The 19772-nt window shown below is 34.0% G+C and overlaps 1 protein-coding gene across 3 annotated transcripts in view; it reads left to right on the top strand.

The window, feature by feature from the left end:
* The window catches only part of LOC118200294 (potassium voltage-gated channel subfamily KQT member 1-like), a 640573-nt gene that overhangs the window by 541535 nt on the left and 79266 nt on the right, over positions 1-19772 (top strand). For all 3 annotated transcript variants that reach the window (XM_085823702.1, XM_085823701.1, XM_085823700.1), the window contains exon 4: positions 16442-16617. In XM_085823702.1, the coding sequence (XP_085679828.1) occupies positions 16442-16617 (176 nt within the window). The remainder of the gene's footprint in view (positions 1-16441; positions 16618-19772) is intronic.

Genomic DNA, 19772 nt, shown 5'->3' with positions numbered 1-19772 from the left:
GAGCACTTCATTTAGTTGATTACGTCAAACATTTCTTTAAAGTATTCTGTCAGAAATTTATTTTTTCTGACACATTCTGACAAATCTGAGTTCAAGATCTGATATCTGTGCTTGCGTGTAGCAATAAGAAACTTATCCTGTTTCTTCCTTATTTTTGCTAAACGACTCTTTGTTGTATCGCAACCTAAAATTTAAAATGATTAAATTTTATGTTTTCACTTATCCTGTTGAATATTCTATTTGTACCTGCTTGCATACAGAATAGATACAATTTTGTTAAAGTACAGAGTTTAATTTAGACCAACAGACAAATCAGAGGCTTCTGGAAATTGTATACAACCATATTGCTTGGCATGAATAATACTATTCAAATCATTATACCTGTAAGTTTTCTGTTGAGTTCTGATTTGAAATACCCAATAATCGTGTCATTATATGAGTACTGAGCTCTTGAATTTTAATTCCGATATCTTCCTTCCCAAAGACTTTGTTGGTGGTTCAATCACCACTCCCGACTTCGTCCATTTTGCCAAGACAACAAAAGACTTTTTCATTTCTTACAGGGAAGGCTTCTAGTTTCTCAAAATTCGGTTACCAAGTGGAAAAGTTTTGCCTAATTAGATTTACAAACATTTGGGAAGCGCGCTGAATTTTTAATGTAAGAATGCATTGTAGAATATTAGCTCGTCATAAAAGTACGTTCTGCTTTGGAAGACTTCATCTCTATCTTTCACCAAACAAACTTCTTCTGAAGCTAGCATATAAATTACATCTGAAAATTTGTGATATACGTTATTACGTTTGTGATATATCGCATTACTTGTAAAAGTATACGGCTGTCATCCATTGAAGCACTTTTCGATTAAGGTCCATTTTGTAATTCCTATAATTTTAAAAGACGTTTAAAGCAAATGAAATCTTTAAAGTTACACATTTTAACTTTTAAATCGACTTGTATTAATCAGTGATCATAAAACAAGAAAGATTTTCTAAACTTATTTAAAACTTAAATATTTAATAATAGCTTTTAAATTTCTTTAAGAATTTATACAATAAAAACTGTTATAAATACAATGGACAATTTTTGTCTTTCTCTGGATTTAATAAGTTTTTTCTCAAATAAAGTGGTATGCCTACGCTCTCGCTGTCTTAGTAAATGCGTCCGCTCGACACTTGCCCGGGGCATATAAGCATTCTGTACCGCGCCACGCGCATAGGGGAAATTCCTTACTTGTGGTTGGACATACTTTCCGATGACATCACTTTCTCTTTGCGTAATGGAGTTTAGGTGGGATTGATACGGTTTTATTTTCGTTGAATGACGCACATGAGTGACATAGAATCGTGAAAATTATCGTTTGTTTTATTTGAAAGGAAAAACTTAAGCTACAGCGTTCCGCAGGTGGCTTCCTGTTTCATGGAATAATAAAATTATAAATTCTTTCAAAGATGCTGTTAATATCAGAAGCAATTTTAAGCGCATAGATTATATAAATAGCTGAGTTCATGAATTTAGTGCAAAAGCCAAAACACGACAATCTCGATCCAACTGTAAAGGCATATGCTAGTAAGTATATTATTATTATTGCAATTTTGTTTCATCCTGTTCCTATCACATTGCAGAAAATATTTCCTCTGCAAATGTTATGTTATTTCCATGCTAATGTCCATATCATTTCTAATAGTCTGTTGCCTTAAATGAAAGAAAAAAGTGCATTCAGTATTGTTGCTGAATTTAATGCACGTATATAAGAAAAAAAAACTTCCTTCTCTGGTTTGGTTTGGTTTATTTAATTACGACAAAGCACACTAGGGCTATCTGCCTAAGGGAAGGGATGCCTTCGGGGAGGACTTTCTAAGGGAAATTGGCTCGTATACACGTTACATATGGGGAAAACCCCGAAAACGCCCATGCAGCCAGCCCGTTCGTGGGATTCAAACCTCGGACCGAACTACCAGTGTTCAGCGTTTTTACCGTTCGGCCGTTGGTGAGCCTTCCTTCTCTGACAAACACTATTTTTATGCAAATATTTAAAAGATATTACACATTAGAAAACGGGCAATAGTCATAAAGTAATATTAGTAAGTGTAAAATATGCATCTCTATTTCTCTGTTCCAAACCTAGATTAGTCTAACTCCAAAAATAAATTTTACTTTTTCAGGTTAATTATAAATATTGTGAATTTACTGTGTACTATGTCAGGTTCCAACGACGTTTCCTTTCCGAAAAACTGACTTGTCTCATGCTTTTGGAGATTGCATCTGCAGAGAATATAACGAACATAAACTAATGAATTAAAAATCAGAACACATTTAATGTGAAGAGTTTTAAATTAAGAATACTTAATACTAATATTAAAAATCTCTGCATTTAATATTAATACACATGTACGGAGTTAGCACAAGAAGAAATAATACTTTTTCTCTCTAGGGAAAAATATCACTACATTTTTTATGTTAAATTCACCACACTATAGTGTTGTAAGAAGTGTAATCTCATAGCAACAACAATACAACTTTTCGGTATTGCTATCAAAACATAAACAAACGTATGAAGATGTACCCGTGAGCCCAAGCAAAGTCAAGGCGTTTCTAAGGCGTAGAGTAAACGATGTCATCGAAAGCCATATCCAATCACGAGGAGGGATTTTTCCTCATGTGCGTGGCCGCGGTATAGAATGCTTATATGCTGCCCGGAGACTTCACTAGCGTAGGGAACCGATACTAATCCGTGAATGTCAATTGGTTTGCCATTAATAAAAATATATTTGATATTTATATTAATTCTATGTATATTATGAAATCGAAATGTCTCTTCTTTTCTATATTGTAAACTATTTTTTACAAATTCGAGAATATTCTTGGTAATTGCAGTGGCAAAGGTTTGCAATTATTGCAGAACTTTACAATTCAATGTAGAAACTTTACCCATTTGTGAACTCTCCATATATTTCTGCTACAGACTGAACTTTTCCCATTGTTAATGTGCATTGTGGCCAGATGCAGATTACAGTGATGGAAAAAAAAACGAAACGACAACGAAATGTGCGTCTTTATAGATATGACGCATCAGCAGAAGAGGTACTTCTCAGTAAATCTATAGATTCAAGGTAGAGACTTTCTTCTCTATTGAGGACACTCTAATCTTTGATTGACAAATCGTGCAGAGGCTTATTCAGAAATAGGAAAACTGTTTTCTCGCTTCACTGAATTTTCAGTGAAGAGACTTCATGAAGAAATTTTCAGTGAAGAGACTTCACTTCATGAAGACGCACATTTCGTTGTCGTTTCATTTTTTTCTGATCCACTAGAGAAAATGTATGAAGATTTGGTTAATATGTATCACAAAGACCTGAATTATGAAGACCTTTTTAATGAAAGTGAGCATCTCAAGCATTACATTTTTTTTTATTATGAAAGATGTGACACTCTTCCTGCCCTCTACAGAAGCATGATTTCGGACACTTTGAAACTTGTTTTCCCGGATGTCGAAATTGCACTCGGAGCGTTTATGTGCATGATGTACTTAAGAGTGCCCGAAGTGTACATCTTATAAAGTCATCTGTGGCCCAAACGGGGTAGGGTTTAGCGACGCTGACTGCTGTACTGAAGGTCCCTGGTTCGAATCCCAGAGAAGACATGGATCTTGGAAATGTATATATGGAGCCCTCTCTAAATATGCTGCCAGCAGAAAGTTCTCTCGAGAGGTGGTTGGTGGTAGGGGAAGAGGATTGGGAGACCCTCGGACTCGTGCCCCCGGGACGCTCTCCATCAAAATTGGGGAAGGAACTGAGCAAAGTTCGTATCGTCACTTGTACGGTGCTCAAGGCTCTTGCCAAAGACGGGCGTATTCTTGCACTTCTTGCCACGATGACTTTCGTGGGCTTGTTCTTATGTTAGTGTGAGATAAGTTACAACGACTAAAGGTTACCTTTCCTTTTATCTGTATTCCATTAAACAGTGTTCGAAAGCTGGTCTTCTTCCGACAATATACTTCCCAGCAAACTGTATTTAAACACAGAAACTAAATATTCGATAAAAATTGTATTTATACCATAATTAGAGCACAATGTGTAGGAACATAAATATAAATGCGCCTGGCAATGAACAAAAATAATACAGTGGAAATACAGTGGTAGTTTATTTATCCTTGGAAATACAGTGGTAGTTTATTTATCCTCAGTTACCGAAAATAGTAATTAGTGGGATATTTGATAAAGGTTTATATAAATCCTGAAGTTCTATTTTTCTATTTACTACATGAAGTTTCTCCGCGCAGGGTGAAAAAAAAATCGAGCAGCATGTAAATTCTCATTGTTCTTCATCCTAATTGAACTCATTATATTACATATATGTTTGCTGTGTTAGCTTACATAAACATTTATGTAATTTTGCTATCTGTAAAACTTGTAGCTCAGTTTTCTTTCTTGTGTTTGCGTAAATGTAGGGTAACTTCTTAAATATAGGAAACCGGAAGAAAGGAGGATTTAAACAATAATTTTAAACTAACGACGTCAAATTATAAAAGAAATCTGTAGACTGCTAAATTTTTTTTATCTTAAAGTCGCTAGAGCAACCACAACGTTATTTTTAGAACTTACGCGTGCTACCTATTCATGTATATATGCGTATGCAAAGTGTTTCAGAAAGATTATACTACTGCTGAACGGTAAATCATAGACTTTGGTTCAACTTTTTAAGAACGGAATCAAATAAAGGCAGACATTCTGATAGTGCGAAATTTAATTTTTTACGCGGTTGTTTTCTGTGCAAATGCCAGTGTATAAACCGTTCCTTAAACTATTAAACATCATTAAGACACAATAACACGTCGAATAAAGACGCCAAGATGGCGCCACTTGCTTATTCTTGTCCAGGCTTTCTTATCTTATCTAATCATTATTTCCTATATTGCTCATTTGCGGTTTTGCAGCTGAGAATGGTGGTTCGTTTAAACCATCGAAACTGGTCCTATGAAAATTTTGAAAATATAACGCTGATTTTTGTTGTTTGACTTTTGAATTAGTATTACACATCATTTAGTAAAAGAAAATAGATCCGCAAAATTTATAATACCAATAAATAATTTGTCAGACTTATGACTTAGATCAGTTTTAACTGAAAACGTGGTGTCTTCTCAGAAGTGGTATAAAACAGGATTCAATTATATACAAAAATATTTCATTCATAAATTGTCTTGGAAAACTTAATATGCGGAAATGTATATGGTTCTACAAAATTAAACCCAAAAAAGCATATATAATTATAATTGTTATAAGAATGATCTGTTAAAAATGCAAGTTTCGTATGTTTTGAATAAAAGGAATCACTTGAGTATTTGTCGTTGTCTGAAAGTCCAGCTTACTGGATGAATTTCCTAAATTGAAATCAGCATCGGTCCATAATCAGCCATTTATGAAATAATTAAGTATCCATTATTTTTTAAACATCCTATATAGACAAATTTCAAGGAATTGCCATTTGTGAACACCCATGATATATGTGGTTTGCGCATCCAGCTAGCAAGGCAGAAGAATCGTCGTTCGAATCCCGATGAGGACGTATTTAATTTGTCATGCTTTCCTTCTCTCAAAAATATAATGTCTGCAGATTCAGGTAAAAGAGGCCTGAACATCAGAATCTCATCATTGGTCGTGTAGGTATAGTCCTGCTGCACTAACCGTGCAGCTCTACCTCAGTTTTGAGGAAGAACACCCCAGGGAGCTGTCTGAGTACCCCGTTACCGCTCAGACACTATAAGCTTACAAACACCCATGCCTTCTTCGGGATTCGAACCCGGGGCCATCGGTACGGCAATTAACATCGCTAACCACTATACTCTACTCCGGCATCCAAACTAAAACATGTGGTGTTCGATAATTCTTCGTCACTTAGATTTGTTGACTGGCTCTTCTGCATGTCCACAATGTATCTTTGAATAGAAGTGAAATTATCGCACTCCACCACGTGTGAAATCGTGGTATAAATGGCTTGTACGTCCAGCTGGCATGTGAACAATCCGTAGTCCAAATGCCAGAGAGGAAATAGCTTAATTGTAATGTTTCTCCTACCGAAATCTAATAATCTGCGAAAATTTACTGTAATTACTTAAGTACTATGATTAAAAACATTACTACCCAAGTATGGAAAAATTTAAATTAATTTTGCCTAAAAAGGCGTTGATTTCCAAGTGCTAGAAGCTATCATCAGTGTTTTTCTTAATTTAGACATTGCTAAATAAGTGGAAATAACCTTTGTTCTTAATCATTGCCCACAAAGAGAAAGATCTGATGTTAGAATTCAATTTAGCAAATGTTTTTCCTTTTCGCGTGCATCCCTTCTTAATCCTTCTTGCTGAGTTGCATATGTAGATAATGAGGTGTTCAATTAGTTGTTGCTGATTTTTTATTCCCAGGAATATATCAAGGGGACAATGCGATTAGCAAGAAGTATTTTCCTATATTTTTTCTCTTTTTACTGCTCTTTCAAACGCCGACTTATGCCGTAAAGTTTCCCAAAAAGATTTATTTTCATTTTTTTCTTCTCGTTGACGTCTAATTAGAGCGATTATGGAGATGGCTGTAAACTTGCGTCTCCTCTTAAGTATGGCTTCCGAACTTTCGAAATCTAGCAGAAACTTGCGTAATAAAGAAGAAAAATTGCCTTTTTGTTTTTTACTGTATCATTCTAACTTTTAAGAAATACTAGAAAGAATTGTTCTTGCTAGGTATAGCTACTGAAAGAAATATTTGAGTTTAAAAATTGGATAGGAATGCAGGATTTTTGAGAAAAATGTTTTTGCAATTTTATACGTCATTAGTGTAGGTACATCTCTCTAAAAATTGCATAAAATATTATATGCGAAACCAATCTGCAATGCCCAATGTCTACGGAATTTTTGAGGATTCTCATATTTTTAATTGCAAGGAAAATGTTATTCTATCTAAATAAACCTGAGTTATTTACATATCTGAAACATTTAAAGTAAGTTTAAAGAACGATAAAATAATATATCGTTAATGTGAAGAGCGAAGATTTAATATTTTATATAATTTAAACTAATAAAATCTTGCAATGAGCTTTTTCAATCACCGTTATTTATAATCTAAACTGCTTTATTCAGTCTGTTCTATTTTAAAAGATTTTTTTGAGGCTATCTTCAAATTTTTTAGCAGCTTTGTATGAAAACTACGATTTCTACAGCTAAAAAGGTGTTTCAAAATTTAAAGAATTTTATATATACGAGTACTTAATAATTAAAGAAAATTTATTAGCACATTCTAAAATACAGAATGTTTTTTTAAAATCGCGTTTATATTTCTAGACTTTTTGATCTATTTTCATGCGATTGCTTCTCTCTGAAAAAGATAGCAAATTCGAGGCTGTAATGTAAACATAGCCGATTTGTATCTTTTTATACAGGTGGCTATCAAAATAATCTAAACACATGTGAATTAAAGTGGCGTTTAAGAATGCGTCCCGTAAGCATTAAAATATAAACTTAGCTACCAATTTTTTCGTATAAAAATTACATATCATGGTAGCATGAGGTAGCTCTTTAGTGAAGTTATATACATTTTGGGCAGCACTTATATGATTCGATTCCCATGTGAATCCAAGCTGTTTACATGCCTTAGGCGGTTCTACTCCAAAAGAATTCCGTATAAATCTAGATTGTTGTGAGGCCAGACGAGACGATGACATTTGTATAAATAGCGAAAGGGTTTATCTGACAGTTATTATTATTTAAATTAAAATCAAAATTCGGGAGCAAATTGTTGAAAAATAAATCACGTCAGCAAAATTTTTCTCATCCATATAACAATGTATTGTCTAATATTACTTAATTTATCTTGCACGGTAAATGGGGCATTCATTTGTTTTCGAAAGATTACCTGAAACAAACTGGTGAAAAATAAAACTACAATTAAATACGAAGGTTTTTAATTAAAATTATTTAATTATTCCAGTTGTCTTGAAGTAATTCATTTAAGTTGATTAATCACGAAAGATCTGTAAATCGAACATATTAAGCTTTTCGCCTTTTCGAATATTCGCTAGGTCCTGCTTATTTCGGAAAAGACAAATTCAACGCTTCATTCGAAACAAAGTGAGCAGATAGAACAGATTTTCAATTTATTCGTTCATTCTTCATTGTCAGGCAAGAAGCTAAATTGGTATTCCTTCCGAGCGGATGTTTTGAAGTAAGATTATCGAATTGTAGAAATCGATAATTAAGTTTTAGTGAATTTAAAAAAGATTTTCTCCTTGTGTAATTTTAGATATATTCTAATTTAGTACCAACAAATACCTGGCGCAGGGAAATTAAGATCTTAAAAAAATTAATTATTATACTTTTGTGTCTACATCTTATTTGCTCGAAAATAAGACCCCTCGGATATAAGTACCCCTTTACATTTTAGGAAATATTTTAAGAAATACAAATATAAGTGAATAATTGTTAAAATTATGGTTCTGATTTAAATGAATGGCGAGCAGTAAAATATGTACACTGGTGTGCAAAACTTAAGCAACATGTGTTCTTTTTTGCATAACTCCACGAGAAATCATCTGAGAGACATGAAATTCAGAATTAAGAGACAACATTTTGTGTTTAAACGATGACGAAAGCATAATTGAGCTAAAAATGAATACAATACATACAGTATGAAATCAAACAAAAATAGGCTTTATTGAACTCATAGTATCGTTATACATGATTGTCTGAACAAGAGAAAGAACGACAAGCAGGCATTCCTTACTATGGGATATGCCCTTCCCTTACTGCAATGGTTGCTTCGAACGGTCTCTCCATACTCAGCACCAGATTGTCCAACAGATTTTGAGGTAAGAGTGCTCATTCCTCAATCAGCATCTGTTTCAGTTGCTGGGTGTTCCCCGAAGGATGTAATCGTGCCACAAGGCATCTCCCCAAAGCATCCAACACATGTTCTACGGGATTTAAATCAGGGCAGCACGCTGGCCAACCCATTTGAGTAATATCTTCACTTTTCAGTAGCTTCTGAACAGCAGGCATCTGGTGTGGCCGTGCATTGTTATCCATAAAAACGAAATCTGCTCCAATGGCCCCTCGGAACAGACGAACAAGGGGAAGGATCACCTCCTGACAATAGGGATCTCCGATTACAGAACTTCTGTCGAAAACGTGGAGCTCTGTCCGCCCGTTCAGCATATTGCCTCTCCAGACGAGATCTTCAGGACACCGTAACGGTCTCTTTCCGTGATGTTACTGAGATTAAACCGTATACCGACCTCTCTCCAAATCAATTTGTGTTGAGAATCGCTTGTGACACTAAAACGACTCTCATGCGTAAGGAGGATACGACTCCATTGATGAGATGCCCAGTTTTTATGCTTCTTGCACCACTGTAAACGGTGACACCGATAGCCAACTTTCAAAGGGATGCAGCTTTCAGAACGGCAGGCGAATAAGCCACCTTTGTGAAGGTGTCTGGACACAGTAAACCGCGACACTTGTCACCCCGTTGCTGTACAAAGTTGTTGAACTATGGAGTGTTGTGACTGGTTTCGGGCTCTTTTCGCCTGCAGGACTATACTATATCGGTCATCCACTGCAGTTGTTTTCCTTGGGCGACTTCCACCAACCTTTCTAACAGCCGTACCTATGGTTTGTAAGGCTTTCCAAGCGCGCGAAATGACACTTTTGTTGATTCCGAACTTTTCAGCTATACTGGTCTCACTTCGTCCCTACTCCAGATTTTCGATCATTCTTCCACGTGTGAAGTCATCCAGATCATTTTTTCTATCCAATATTTCACGAAAGAACTCCTTGTACTTGCAGCGAATGTCTTTAATTGCGTCTCCATCCTTCCTTTTATGGTAGTCTCGAGTTGAGCTCGCCGACCGTATGCGTTTTGTGTACGCTCACGTAGCCTGTGACGTTTTTTTCTTGACATTTGCATACATATGACCTTTCTACTGAATTGCGTGTTCATTGTACCGAACGCAAGAACCCCTTCTCTACAATTTAATGGCTATCTGATTAAAATTTACGTTGTTGCTTAAGTTTTGCTCAACAGTGTAATTCAGGGATCCCCAACCTTTTTCGTACATTAAAGCACAATCTAGAATATCGGTGGAGTGGCGAGCACATTTACTCTTTCAAGATAAATTTGTAGGTTGGCATTCTTAATAATATGAATAATATTCAAAATATTATTCTAAAAATATTATCTTAAACTACACATTTTTGATGGTATTCTTATTTAAAGTAAATAACTGCTAAATAGTACTGACAAAAGTTTACAAAATCTTACAATTCGTTGGCAAAAATTTTTTATCGTGGTTGCACAGCAGCGAGCACACGTAAAACCGTTGGCGGACGCAGTAATGCAGGCGGACATAAGGTTGAGGACCAATTCTTTAATTAAGTACAATATTTGATTATGGTATAGAAGGAAAAGTAGGCGAAATTAATAATACACTATTACATGTTTGTTTTCAAGTGTACTGATGAACAGTATAGTTTACGCTAGACTTAACTGAAATCTCTCAACTAGATGTGGTTTATTATAATTAGCTCTAGTTATGCAATTTATATATACTGTATTATCTCTGCGGTTTACCTAATATTTAAGCAGTGTAATTATTTTATTTTGGATGATAACTAGGCGACTTCCTCTCGCTGCGCAACTTCATTTCTTAAAATACCCTAATAAAAGAACTTACCGAATTTTAGAGCACAAACATGCAAAAAGAGGATCTTACTTTGGAATAAATACAAAAATTAATATTTAAGTAGGTATAAGTAAACCACATCTTATATGAAAACCTATGATATTCGGTGCACAATTTACATCATAATATCAGCATAATACGATTTAGTGTTATACATGCATGATTTTACTCTTAATTTAGGTATATCCTTATGATTTAATTTAATATTCCAATAATAAATAATACAGAAAGGTATATACCGTAGTCTTTCATACTTCTAGATAATTTTAATTAATCAATATCAGGCAAGAGATGAAAAGTACATCTAATGATCTAATGCACCACATTACGTATTACGTATAATTTCGAGGTTATATATATATAGTAAAACTTATTTATATATTTTGGCTTCATTTTAATTTTTAGTTTTTTAATGAAAAGTAAATTTTATCATTCTGAAGCTTATTTTGCTAATTTCGCAGGCTGAAAAAACACATTTAATGATCAAATTACTTAGAGAATGATTGAAAACATGTATTTTTTATTTCCTTGCATCTAAATGAATAATAAAGTTATATTAAATTTTCAAAGATATTGGATCCATGCATTTTAGTTTAAAAGTGAATAACACCTAACACGCTGGCCCACCAGCGGCCGAGCGGTAAAAGTCGCTGAACACTAGTAGTTCGGTCCAAGGTTCGAATCCCGCGAACGGGCTGGTTGCATGGGCGTTTTCGTGGTTTTCCCCATGTGTAACGTGTATACGAGCCACTTTCCCTCAGAATGTCCTCCCCGAAGGCATCTCTCCCCTTAGGAAGATAGCCCTAGTGTGCTTTGCCCCAATTAAATAAATCAAACCAAACCTAATAGCTGTTCATAGAAAATCCTGAAACATTTACTCAAAGCTTATTCAAGATATTTTTATTGATAAATATTAATCAAGAGAAATTTCTAAATGATTTTTTTTTTGACGGGCGGGGAGTAAAAGGAAAAAAATGTTTTTAGAACTCTAAATATAAATTCATAATTATTTACGCATTATAAGATGAAATATTTTCGCTTTCAGTGTATAAGAATAAATTTATAGTTTGTTTGCACACACAGTATTCAAAATTTAGAAGTCAATAAAATTCTTAAACATGCTTTTGCATTAATTTTCATCCATTATTTATAGTAATAGAAAATGTTGCAAAATTATTTTATCAGTAACTGGATTAACATGTAATCTGCCTAGTGTGTCCTATGTAATATTTTCTCTCCGCGTGTAATATGTCTAATCTCTTTTACATATTATGCTACCATTTTTTTTTTTTTTTTTTTTTTTTTTTTAACACTAATTTCAACTTCTCGTGTTCCACAAAGTATACCACGAGATTTGTACAAGTGAGTTATAGCACTAGCAAAATAAATAAACAAATGTACAGTAATTAATCTCCCATTTGAAAAATATTGAAGAGAAACAATAAACTAGAAAACTGTTATGTGTGTGTAAACTGTAATGTATTATATGAATTAAAATCCTTATTTTTTCAACGTAAATGATTAAAAGAAAGTTTTTCAGTGTACTAAGTATACTAGATTACTTTAAATACAACAATAAAAGTTACAGTATCATCATTTAGCATTTTTTTCTTATTCTTATTCAGTATCGGATAAAAAAAGTATTTTTCGGAAGGCTAATAGTATATTTGTACACATCCTAAATGCAAGCCAGTTTTCCTTAACAAGTCGATCATGATATCCCTCCAAAGTCTAACAAAATAAGCATATGTAAATATAAGATCTTCAACTACCTCACCACCACCAAAATTTAGAATAATTTTTGTATTTTGAACGCTGCTAGAAACAACGATACCACTCATGTATGTATTAAAGTTTGCACACATAATCCTGAGCGCAACAATTACCTTATTAATCACATGGGTCTATCCCGACCTTCGTATAGGCTTTCCTTGATAGGGTGCATATTTCTGTTCACCTCTACCGAACGGAAAATTTTTCCTCAATTCTAATACAAAGGAACTGCCTACTTCATATTCTTTTGAGTTTGTGAAATAAATTAATTATTAATTTCAACACCTGAGTGTGTTAAATAGGGTTTCATAAATACATATAAAGGTGAAATGTTAAATTATCTCTAATTTTATTATCATTTGTTTATTTGAGCTCAGTTGAACAAAGGAAGATAGTTGATACACTTAAAGAAAAGAAAATTAAGTAAATGGTTCAAAATGCTGAAATATGGGTTTGGTCCACTTTGCTGTCAAGCCAATCTCTAAATACTTTCGACTTAAAATAGATTTATTCGAGACTGCCATTTCCGTGACTTCAAGAACGTATTAGAAGAAATCCCTAAAGATATTCTCCTCTAACCTTTAGTTTTCGATAAATCACAAGTTTTCTCTATCAAAGTTAATCAAGTTATCAGAGTCCCCATCCTTTCATCCTTTACACAGTGTATCAAGTAATTATCCCGGACTAGTCATTTTATCCAATCAAAACACGGGTGGACATATTTCATTATACCGAAGCGGGCAAATTATCCGAGCTCTTTCCAGAATCCGAAATACCTTAAATTGCTTAACGTAGACATTTTTTTATTCGGCGTACATCCCCATAGGCAATTATTTCCCTTTTCCACAAATTCTAGAACAATTTCTAAATCCGAATTCATCTAAGTTGATTAATTTAACGGCAGAATAACTCGAAGGAATTGCTTTTCGGATTCCGTAACTTATTCCCTAGAGCTATAAGGCATTACACTCCACCCCTCCCTTTCTTTGTCGAATAAGCTTTTGCATTATTCGATCAAGAGGTTATGAGATTGCAGGTGATAACTTTGCCATTGATATACAAGACTTGCAGTGAAACTCCTAATTTAGCAAATCGATGTATATTTCAGAAACCTTGAAGTAAAATGTAAAGCTATTATTTTAATGGTATGCAAAGTTTTAAATAATACAAATTGTATCTTCGGTAACAAAATCAATTTAAATTTTTTTTAATTCAAGTTTTAAAATTGCATATTATTTACATCATTATCTCTAAAATTTTGCTTCAAGAAAGAAATTTCTAATGCTGAAACCAATGCCTTTGAGTCTGAATTGAGTTTTATACTGAAGCCATGTTTACTGTTTCCACATTTAAGTCAGAGACTTAAAACTTATCTATAATGAATAGGCGGATCATTCATTGTAGATAAATTTTTTAGAAATCAAAACAATCATAGATAATCGCTGCTCGATAACAATGCATTGTCATTAGCTGTTGTTGGTAGGGACTGATCGATAACAGTATAGCTAGAAATTATGCTAAAAATCCTCACATAATTAAAAATATGTATTGATTGTTTCTTTATTTATACGTATTAAATACCGGAACTGTGTACGCATTAATAAATTTAAAAGTAATATTCAGTTATTAAATATATTAAACCACACGTTTATACTTTAGAATGTAATAAAATTAAATTTACTCATTTTTGCATGTTATTTGAAATATATCACACAAATAAAAGTTCTTTACTAGAATTATTTTTGATACAGGATGGCAATGAGGCAAGAAAGAACTTGAGGATTTAATTACCTCTTCCGTTAATAGTTAAGAACTTCGGAAGAGGAATTCACGATTATCATTTTACATTGGCATGCAAAGAAGAGACAAAAACTAGTGTCCAATTCTATTTTGATTAATTCATGTTGTTCAGAAATTAAATTTTCTCAAAATCTGGAAATGCCAATCAGAAGCATTCAGCCGAAACCGAAGTCTGAGGATAAAATTTCATTTTAGGAATGGACAACGCGCAGTTTAGATGGTTTGAAGATAGTCAATGTATTCTGCATACATTTTTATTAATTCCTAAAGAACACAGCATGGAGGAAGACGATTGAAGCATGGTTATGTGTTGATATTAGTGCTAATAAAATATGAAAACGCTTGTGTGGAACTTGATTCATAAAGTCTCGATTTAGAAAAGCTTGCTGTTTTAATAAAAAAACAAAAACTTATAAGTTATATGAACCAGAGAAAAACTTTCCGAATGTCTAAAATATTTTTCTTTTATTTTCTTTCACCACACGTAATTAAATCTTCACAGTTCGGACAGCAAATAAATGATTCGGTAGAGTAATAAAGATATTTTCTTTAGTTGTGTTTATTATAAAAAATGCTCGTATGTGACAGTATGAAAATATATTTCCCCTAACGAAACTGGTTATGTGAGAATTTCAAATCGAAGAGCGAACAAAAAATGAAAGAATCTTCAAAACTAAATTATTTCAAACAATTCAGGAATAATATCATGATGAAGAAATCACCACGTGAGACCTTAACTTTGCACAAGTCCAAGCATGATTGCAACAGTGCTCTATAAAAACGTTAAAAATGCTTGAAAACTGTTCGAATTTCAATCCAATGGAGAGCTGTTGACATAAAGTGACCTTTTTGATTCAAAATGATAATCCAATCATATTTCAAAGATAGTGAAATAAGTAAAAGGAGCTCAAAACGTTATTGTCCAGTAACAGAACGATGCCATGCATTAATAAAAATCTTCTGAAAAACCAGTTAGGTTATGAAAAGGTCCTACGTTGCTACTTTACGCGTAAAATTTACATTCACCACTGTTTGAAATTTTCATAGTTTGTATAAGTCACTTCATATTTTGGCATGTCCTTGCAGTTTTGTTGCGTCACACGTTTTCAACAACATTCGTCATTTAGCACCATGCTGCCGGTATGTCTCCGTTATAAAAGCACTTTTTTGCAATGCTTGCAGTGATACTATCTCTGCATTTCCTGTTTATGTGAGTTAATTTGCTTAACTATTTCAAAATAATATGCTAATTGTCAAAAAACATAACGAAGTGGCGCTATCTCATTTAATGGGCATCGTCCAAAAATGTTATATTTGAAACTATCATTGTATAGGGTTACACGTGATTTGGTAATAACCCTAACAGACGTGAAGCGAATTATCGCTATGTCTGAAATAAGTCTTGAGAGGGTTAAGAACAACCCTTTATTTAAAAAGAATTCAGAAAACAAAGGCACTCTCTTGTGCTGCAATTTCAACAAGTCAGGGTTATGCAAAATGAAATAGGACAGACCAGATTAATTCAAACGTTTATCATTAGTCAAGTATTACACAATTAGATACTACACTAGAAGATGGCTCACTACTCTAACGAAACGACAGAGTTAAAATGACGGCAGCGATAAAACGTAAAGCCGAGTAATTGCAACAATCAGATCTGGCAGGAAACCAACACGTTGCACTCACGCGATGCCTGAAACATGCTCTCCTTAATCCAAAATCTCAGCTTAAATACTCGCAACGAATTTGCATTCTAGTGAGGAATACGGAAAGGAGAAATTGTAGTAAATTCTGAAGTCATAAATAGCTGTTAATTAGCTTGAAATATCTTACAGTTTATTTCATTGGCAAGACAAAAAACAGATCTGGAATCTGAAGTTTTCTTCTGGGTTATTTCTCAAATGCTGAATATTTATAGATGCTTATGTGTATAGAAATAGTAAACGTGTTTCTGCTTTGAGAATCCAATAGTTTTTATGCTGACGAGCTGCAGGCAGATATGTTTTTCAAGTATAATTTATTGTCTCGTAACAAAATTTTTAGGTAGTAATTATTTCCTCATCAATATGATTATCTGGTCAATTCGCTTATTCGCGTATCCTATTTTTACTTCAATTGATGAAATAATAGTTACCGTTTTCTTTCCAGATGTGATTGTTATTGTGGCGTCTATCGTGGTGCTATCTGTGGGGAGCAGTGGACAGGTGTTCGCCACGTCAGCTTTAAGGGGCCTCCGATTTTTCCAGATCCTTCGTATGGTCCGCATGGACCGCCGCGGAGGCACGTGGAAGCTCCTAGGATCCGTGGTCTACGCACATAGACAGGTAAAGTAATACCACATTTCTTTCTGGATGTAAACTTTTATGAATAAAATGTAGTCATACTCAGGAATTAAATGATGCTTATGTACAATTCCAAAATAATTGAAAAATCAAAATATATTGCTTTTCTCGTTCATTTTATTTCACAGCAGCAAATCTTTTAATATACTTCGGAGGTTCGAATCCCGCGAACGGGCTGGCTGCATGGGTGTTTTCGTGGTTTTCTCCATGTTTCGTGGTTTTGTATACGAGCTAGTTTCCCTTAGAAAGTCCTCCACGAAGGCATCCCTTCCCTTAGGCAGATAGCTCTAGAGGCTTTGCCGTAATTAAATAACCTAACCTAACCTTTAATATATTACGCAAAGTAATTTAAAATGACACCGAATATTTTTCCAAAAAAGTTATTGTTATTCGTCTTTTCTTTTTCTGTTGTTTTTGTTTTGGCCATCATTTGCAATTGATAGCTTATTAACGTTATTGAATTCCTCTTTAGTAATTTCTCTTATGCAATAGCAGATTTTAATGCATGCTTTCTTTCACCTTCGGTTTTTTGTGAAATGTGGAATATTTTGAAGTGCTCTTTACCGGTGGGGAAAAGCAATAAGCAAATATATTCGAAAAGAATCGAGTACCGGTACTATCGCAAACAAATTTAAGGCAGAATTAACAAGCAAGCTGTTGAGGGTAGCTGCTATAAAAGCTGAGTTTGGCAGTTACGTCATAACGTTTTCCTGAGTATATGCTTTAAATTATGAATTTTAAAATGTCTGATTTAGCATGTAACATATATTGCAAAATGCCTATGAAAGAAAATCCTTTGCATATAAATTACCGTTTCTTCCAACAAATCCACCACATTCACTTTAATCGTTTTTAGACGACTAGTCATCATTGTACTGGATTTTTTAAAGAAACGTGATGAATACTTTGTCAAATAATTTATACCGCGTGTCACACGTTTGTATGGGAAAATGATTTTAATGTTTTTAATTAATTTTAATGTGTTTTGATTTACTAGTTTTGTGTGGCTATAGAATGTAGAAAAATCATATAATGCTTATCAATAAAAATTAACAGTAATTTCAAAATTCTATTTTAAGTATTGATATGTAGATGCTTCAAAATTATGTACATGAAAAAGTATTTTTTAAGGCTGTAAGAAAAATTACATAGCTTGAAAGTTTTTCCAAATACCATTTTAAGAAAGTAATATTAGAGTACTTAAAAGAATTATAAATCTTACTTGGATTTTCAAGTATAATTTGCAGGCCTTTACATTAATTATTTAAAATATTCCTAAATTATACCTTTCAGTTCACTGATTTTTAATAACCTGAAAGGTAAACTATCAGTTCATAACTTTGTAGTACCTTTCAGTTCATTGATTTGTAATATAGTAGAGTCCCTCAAACTCGACTCCCGATATCTCGACATTCCCTATAACTCGACAACTTTTTAGGAACTTCTTTAAGGTATCTCTAGGCCAAACAGAGCAAATATTAGATACAGTACATATAATTATTATTTATGCGTATGTCTTTCCTGTTCTATTCTAAGATTTCAGTGTTCTTTTTCTGTAGTTTTTGTCGTTTTCGCATTGTGCCATTAATTCATGGAACTGCCTAACAAATTTCAAGATATGTTGTAATACTTGGCAACGCTATTTGCTTCTTTCGAGGATATGAAGAAAGTCAGGTAGCAGCAGGCCGCTGGCTCACATTCCTTTCCATTGTTGCGAAACGTTAGGAGACTTGTCTGAAGATTTGTGGCTGCATCTTATTGCAAACTAAATTAACACCAGTTCATTGAGGTATCGGTCCTCAATTCACATCCAGGAGTATATAAGTGTTCACATATTTTTGGGAACTATTGATATTCTGTGAAGTAAAACTGTCGTTCGAAAAGAAAATAAAACAAACTAACGTGACAATAGAAATGAAACTAGATGCCTTAAAGAGACTGGACAAAAGGGAAAGTGTAAAGAAATCTACCATGGGTTTAGGTTTTGGACGGACTACTTCGATACGATAGAAAACGAAGAAGTCCGAAATCGAGTCTTGGTGTGCGAAAAGAGCATGTATGGATAGTTTAAACGAAAGAAAAAGAATGAAAGATAGTGCATACGAAAAAGTGAGTTGTGATTCAGGCAGCAAAGGGATCAGAAAACACTCATTTTATGAAACATTTTACAAAAGAAAGCCCTAAAATTGTATGATGAACTTCAAGAAGGAGAGTCTGGATTTACTGCTAGTTCTGGCTACCTCGACAGATGGGAAAAGAGGTAAGGTAGTTAAAAGTTTGCGTGGAAACGTTATCTGCTAAGTTGGAAAATGCTGCATTATTCAAGGATAATTTACGCAAACTAATTGAAAAGGAAGATATATCTGGAGATAAAATTTATAACTGTGATGAGACCAGTCTGAATTTTCAAATGCTACCTTCGAAAACGCTGGCATCCAGGGAAGAAAACTCGCCACCTGGCTACAAAAGAAGCAATGAGAGAGTCAAAATCTTGGCAAGCAACAGGTAGCCATAAGCTCAAATTAGTGCTTATAGGCAAATTAAAAAATCCCGGGCGTTTGAAAACGCAAAAAAAAGTAGACTAATGGGACCGAAACCAACTATGATCTTCTTGTTTGGTACCGGAATCAGTCAAATGTATGGATGAATTTAGCAATATTTAATGATTGATTTCATCAGCGGTTCGTTCCATCGGTGGAAAAGTTTTTAAAATCAAACAATCTACCTTGGAAGGCGATTCTCATTCTAGACAATGTCTCATCCCATCCTGGTGCAGAGCATTTACGAGACGAAGATATAATAGCCATGTTTCTCCCTCCTAAACGTTACTTCAGGGCGTCAGTCGATGAACCAGGTTGTTTTGGAGGTATTGAAGAAAACACACAGACGTAAACGTTTTTTATCTCTTGTTCTAGCCATCGAGAAAGGATGTGATATGATCGAGGAACTGAAGAAAATAGATATGTTGCGTGGATAGCTCATTTTCTGAGTGAAATCAAGCAGATAAGCCTCGTTCATTCGTGGAAAAAGTTGCTGGAATATTCAGGAAACGAATTTCTCGAAAGCAGGGAAGAGACAGAAAATTATGAAATTTGTGGCTTACTTGAGAAGATTCTAGGTTGTGAAGAAGTTACTGA

Source organism: Stegodyphus dumicola, chromosome 9, assembly GCF_044657685.1.
Source record: "Stegodyphus dumicola isolate Sdum_Otavi_A_Nest chromosome 9, ASM4465768v1".
NCBI lineage: Eukaryota > Metazoa > Arthropoda > Arachnida > Araneae > Eresidae > Stegodyphus > Stegodyphus dumicola.
Note: the sequence above shows the minus strand (reverse complement) of the source record. Positions and strands in the feature narration are given on the sequence as shown.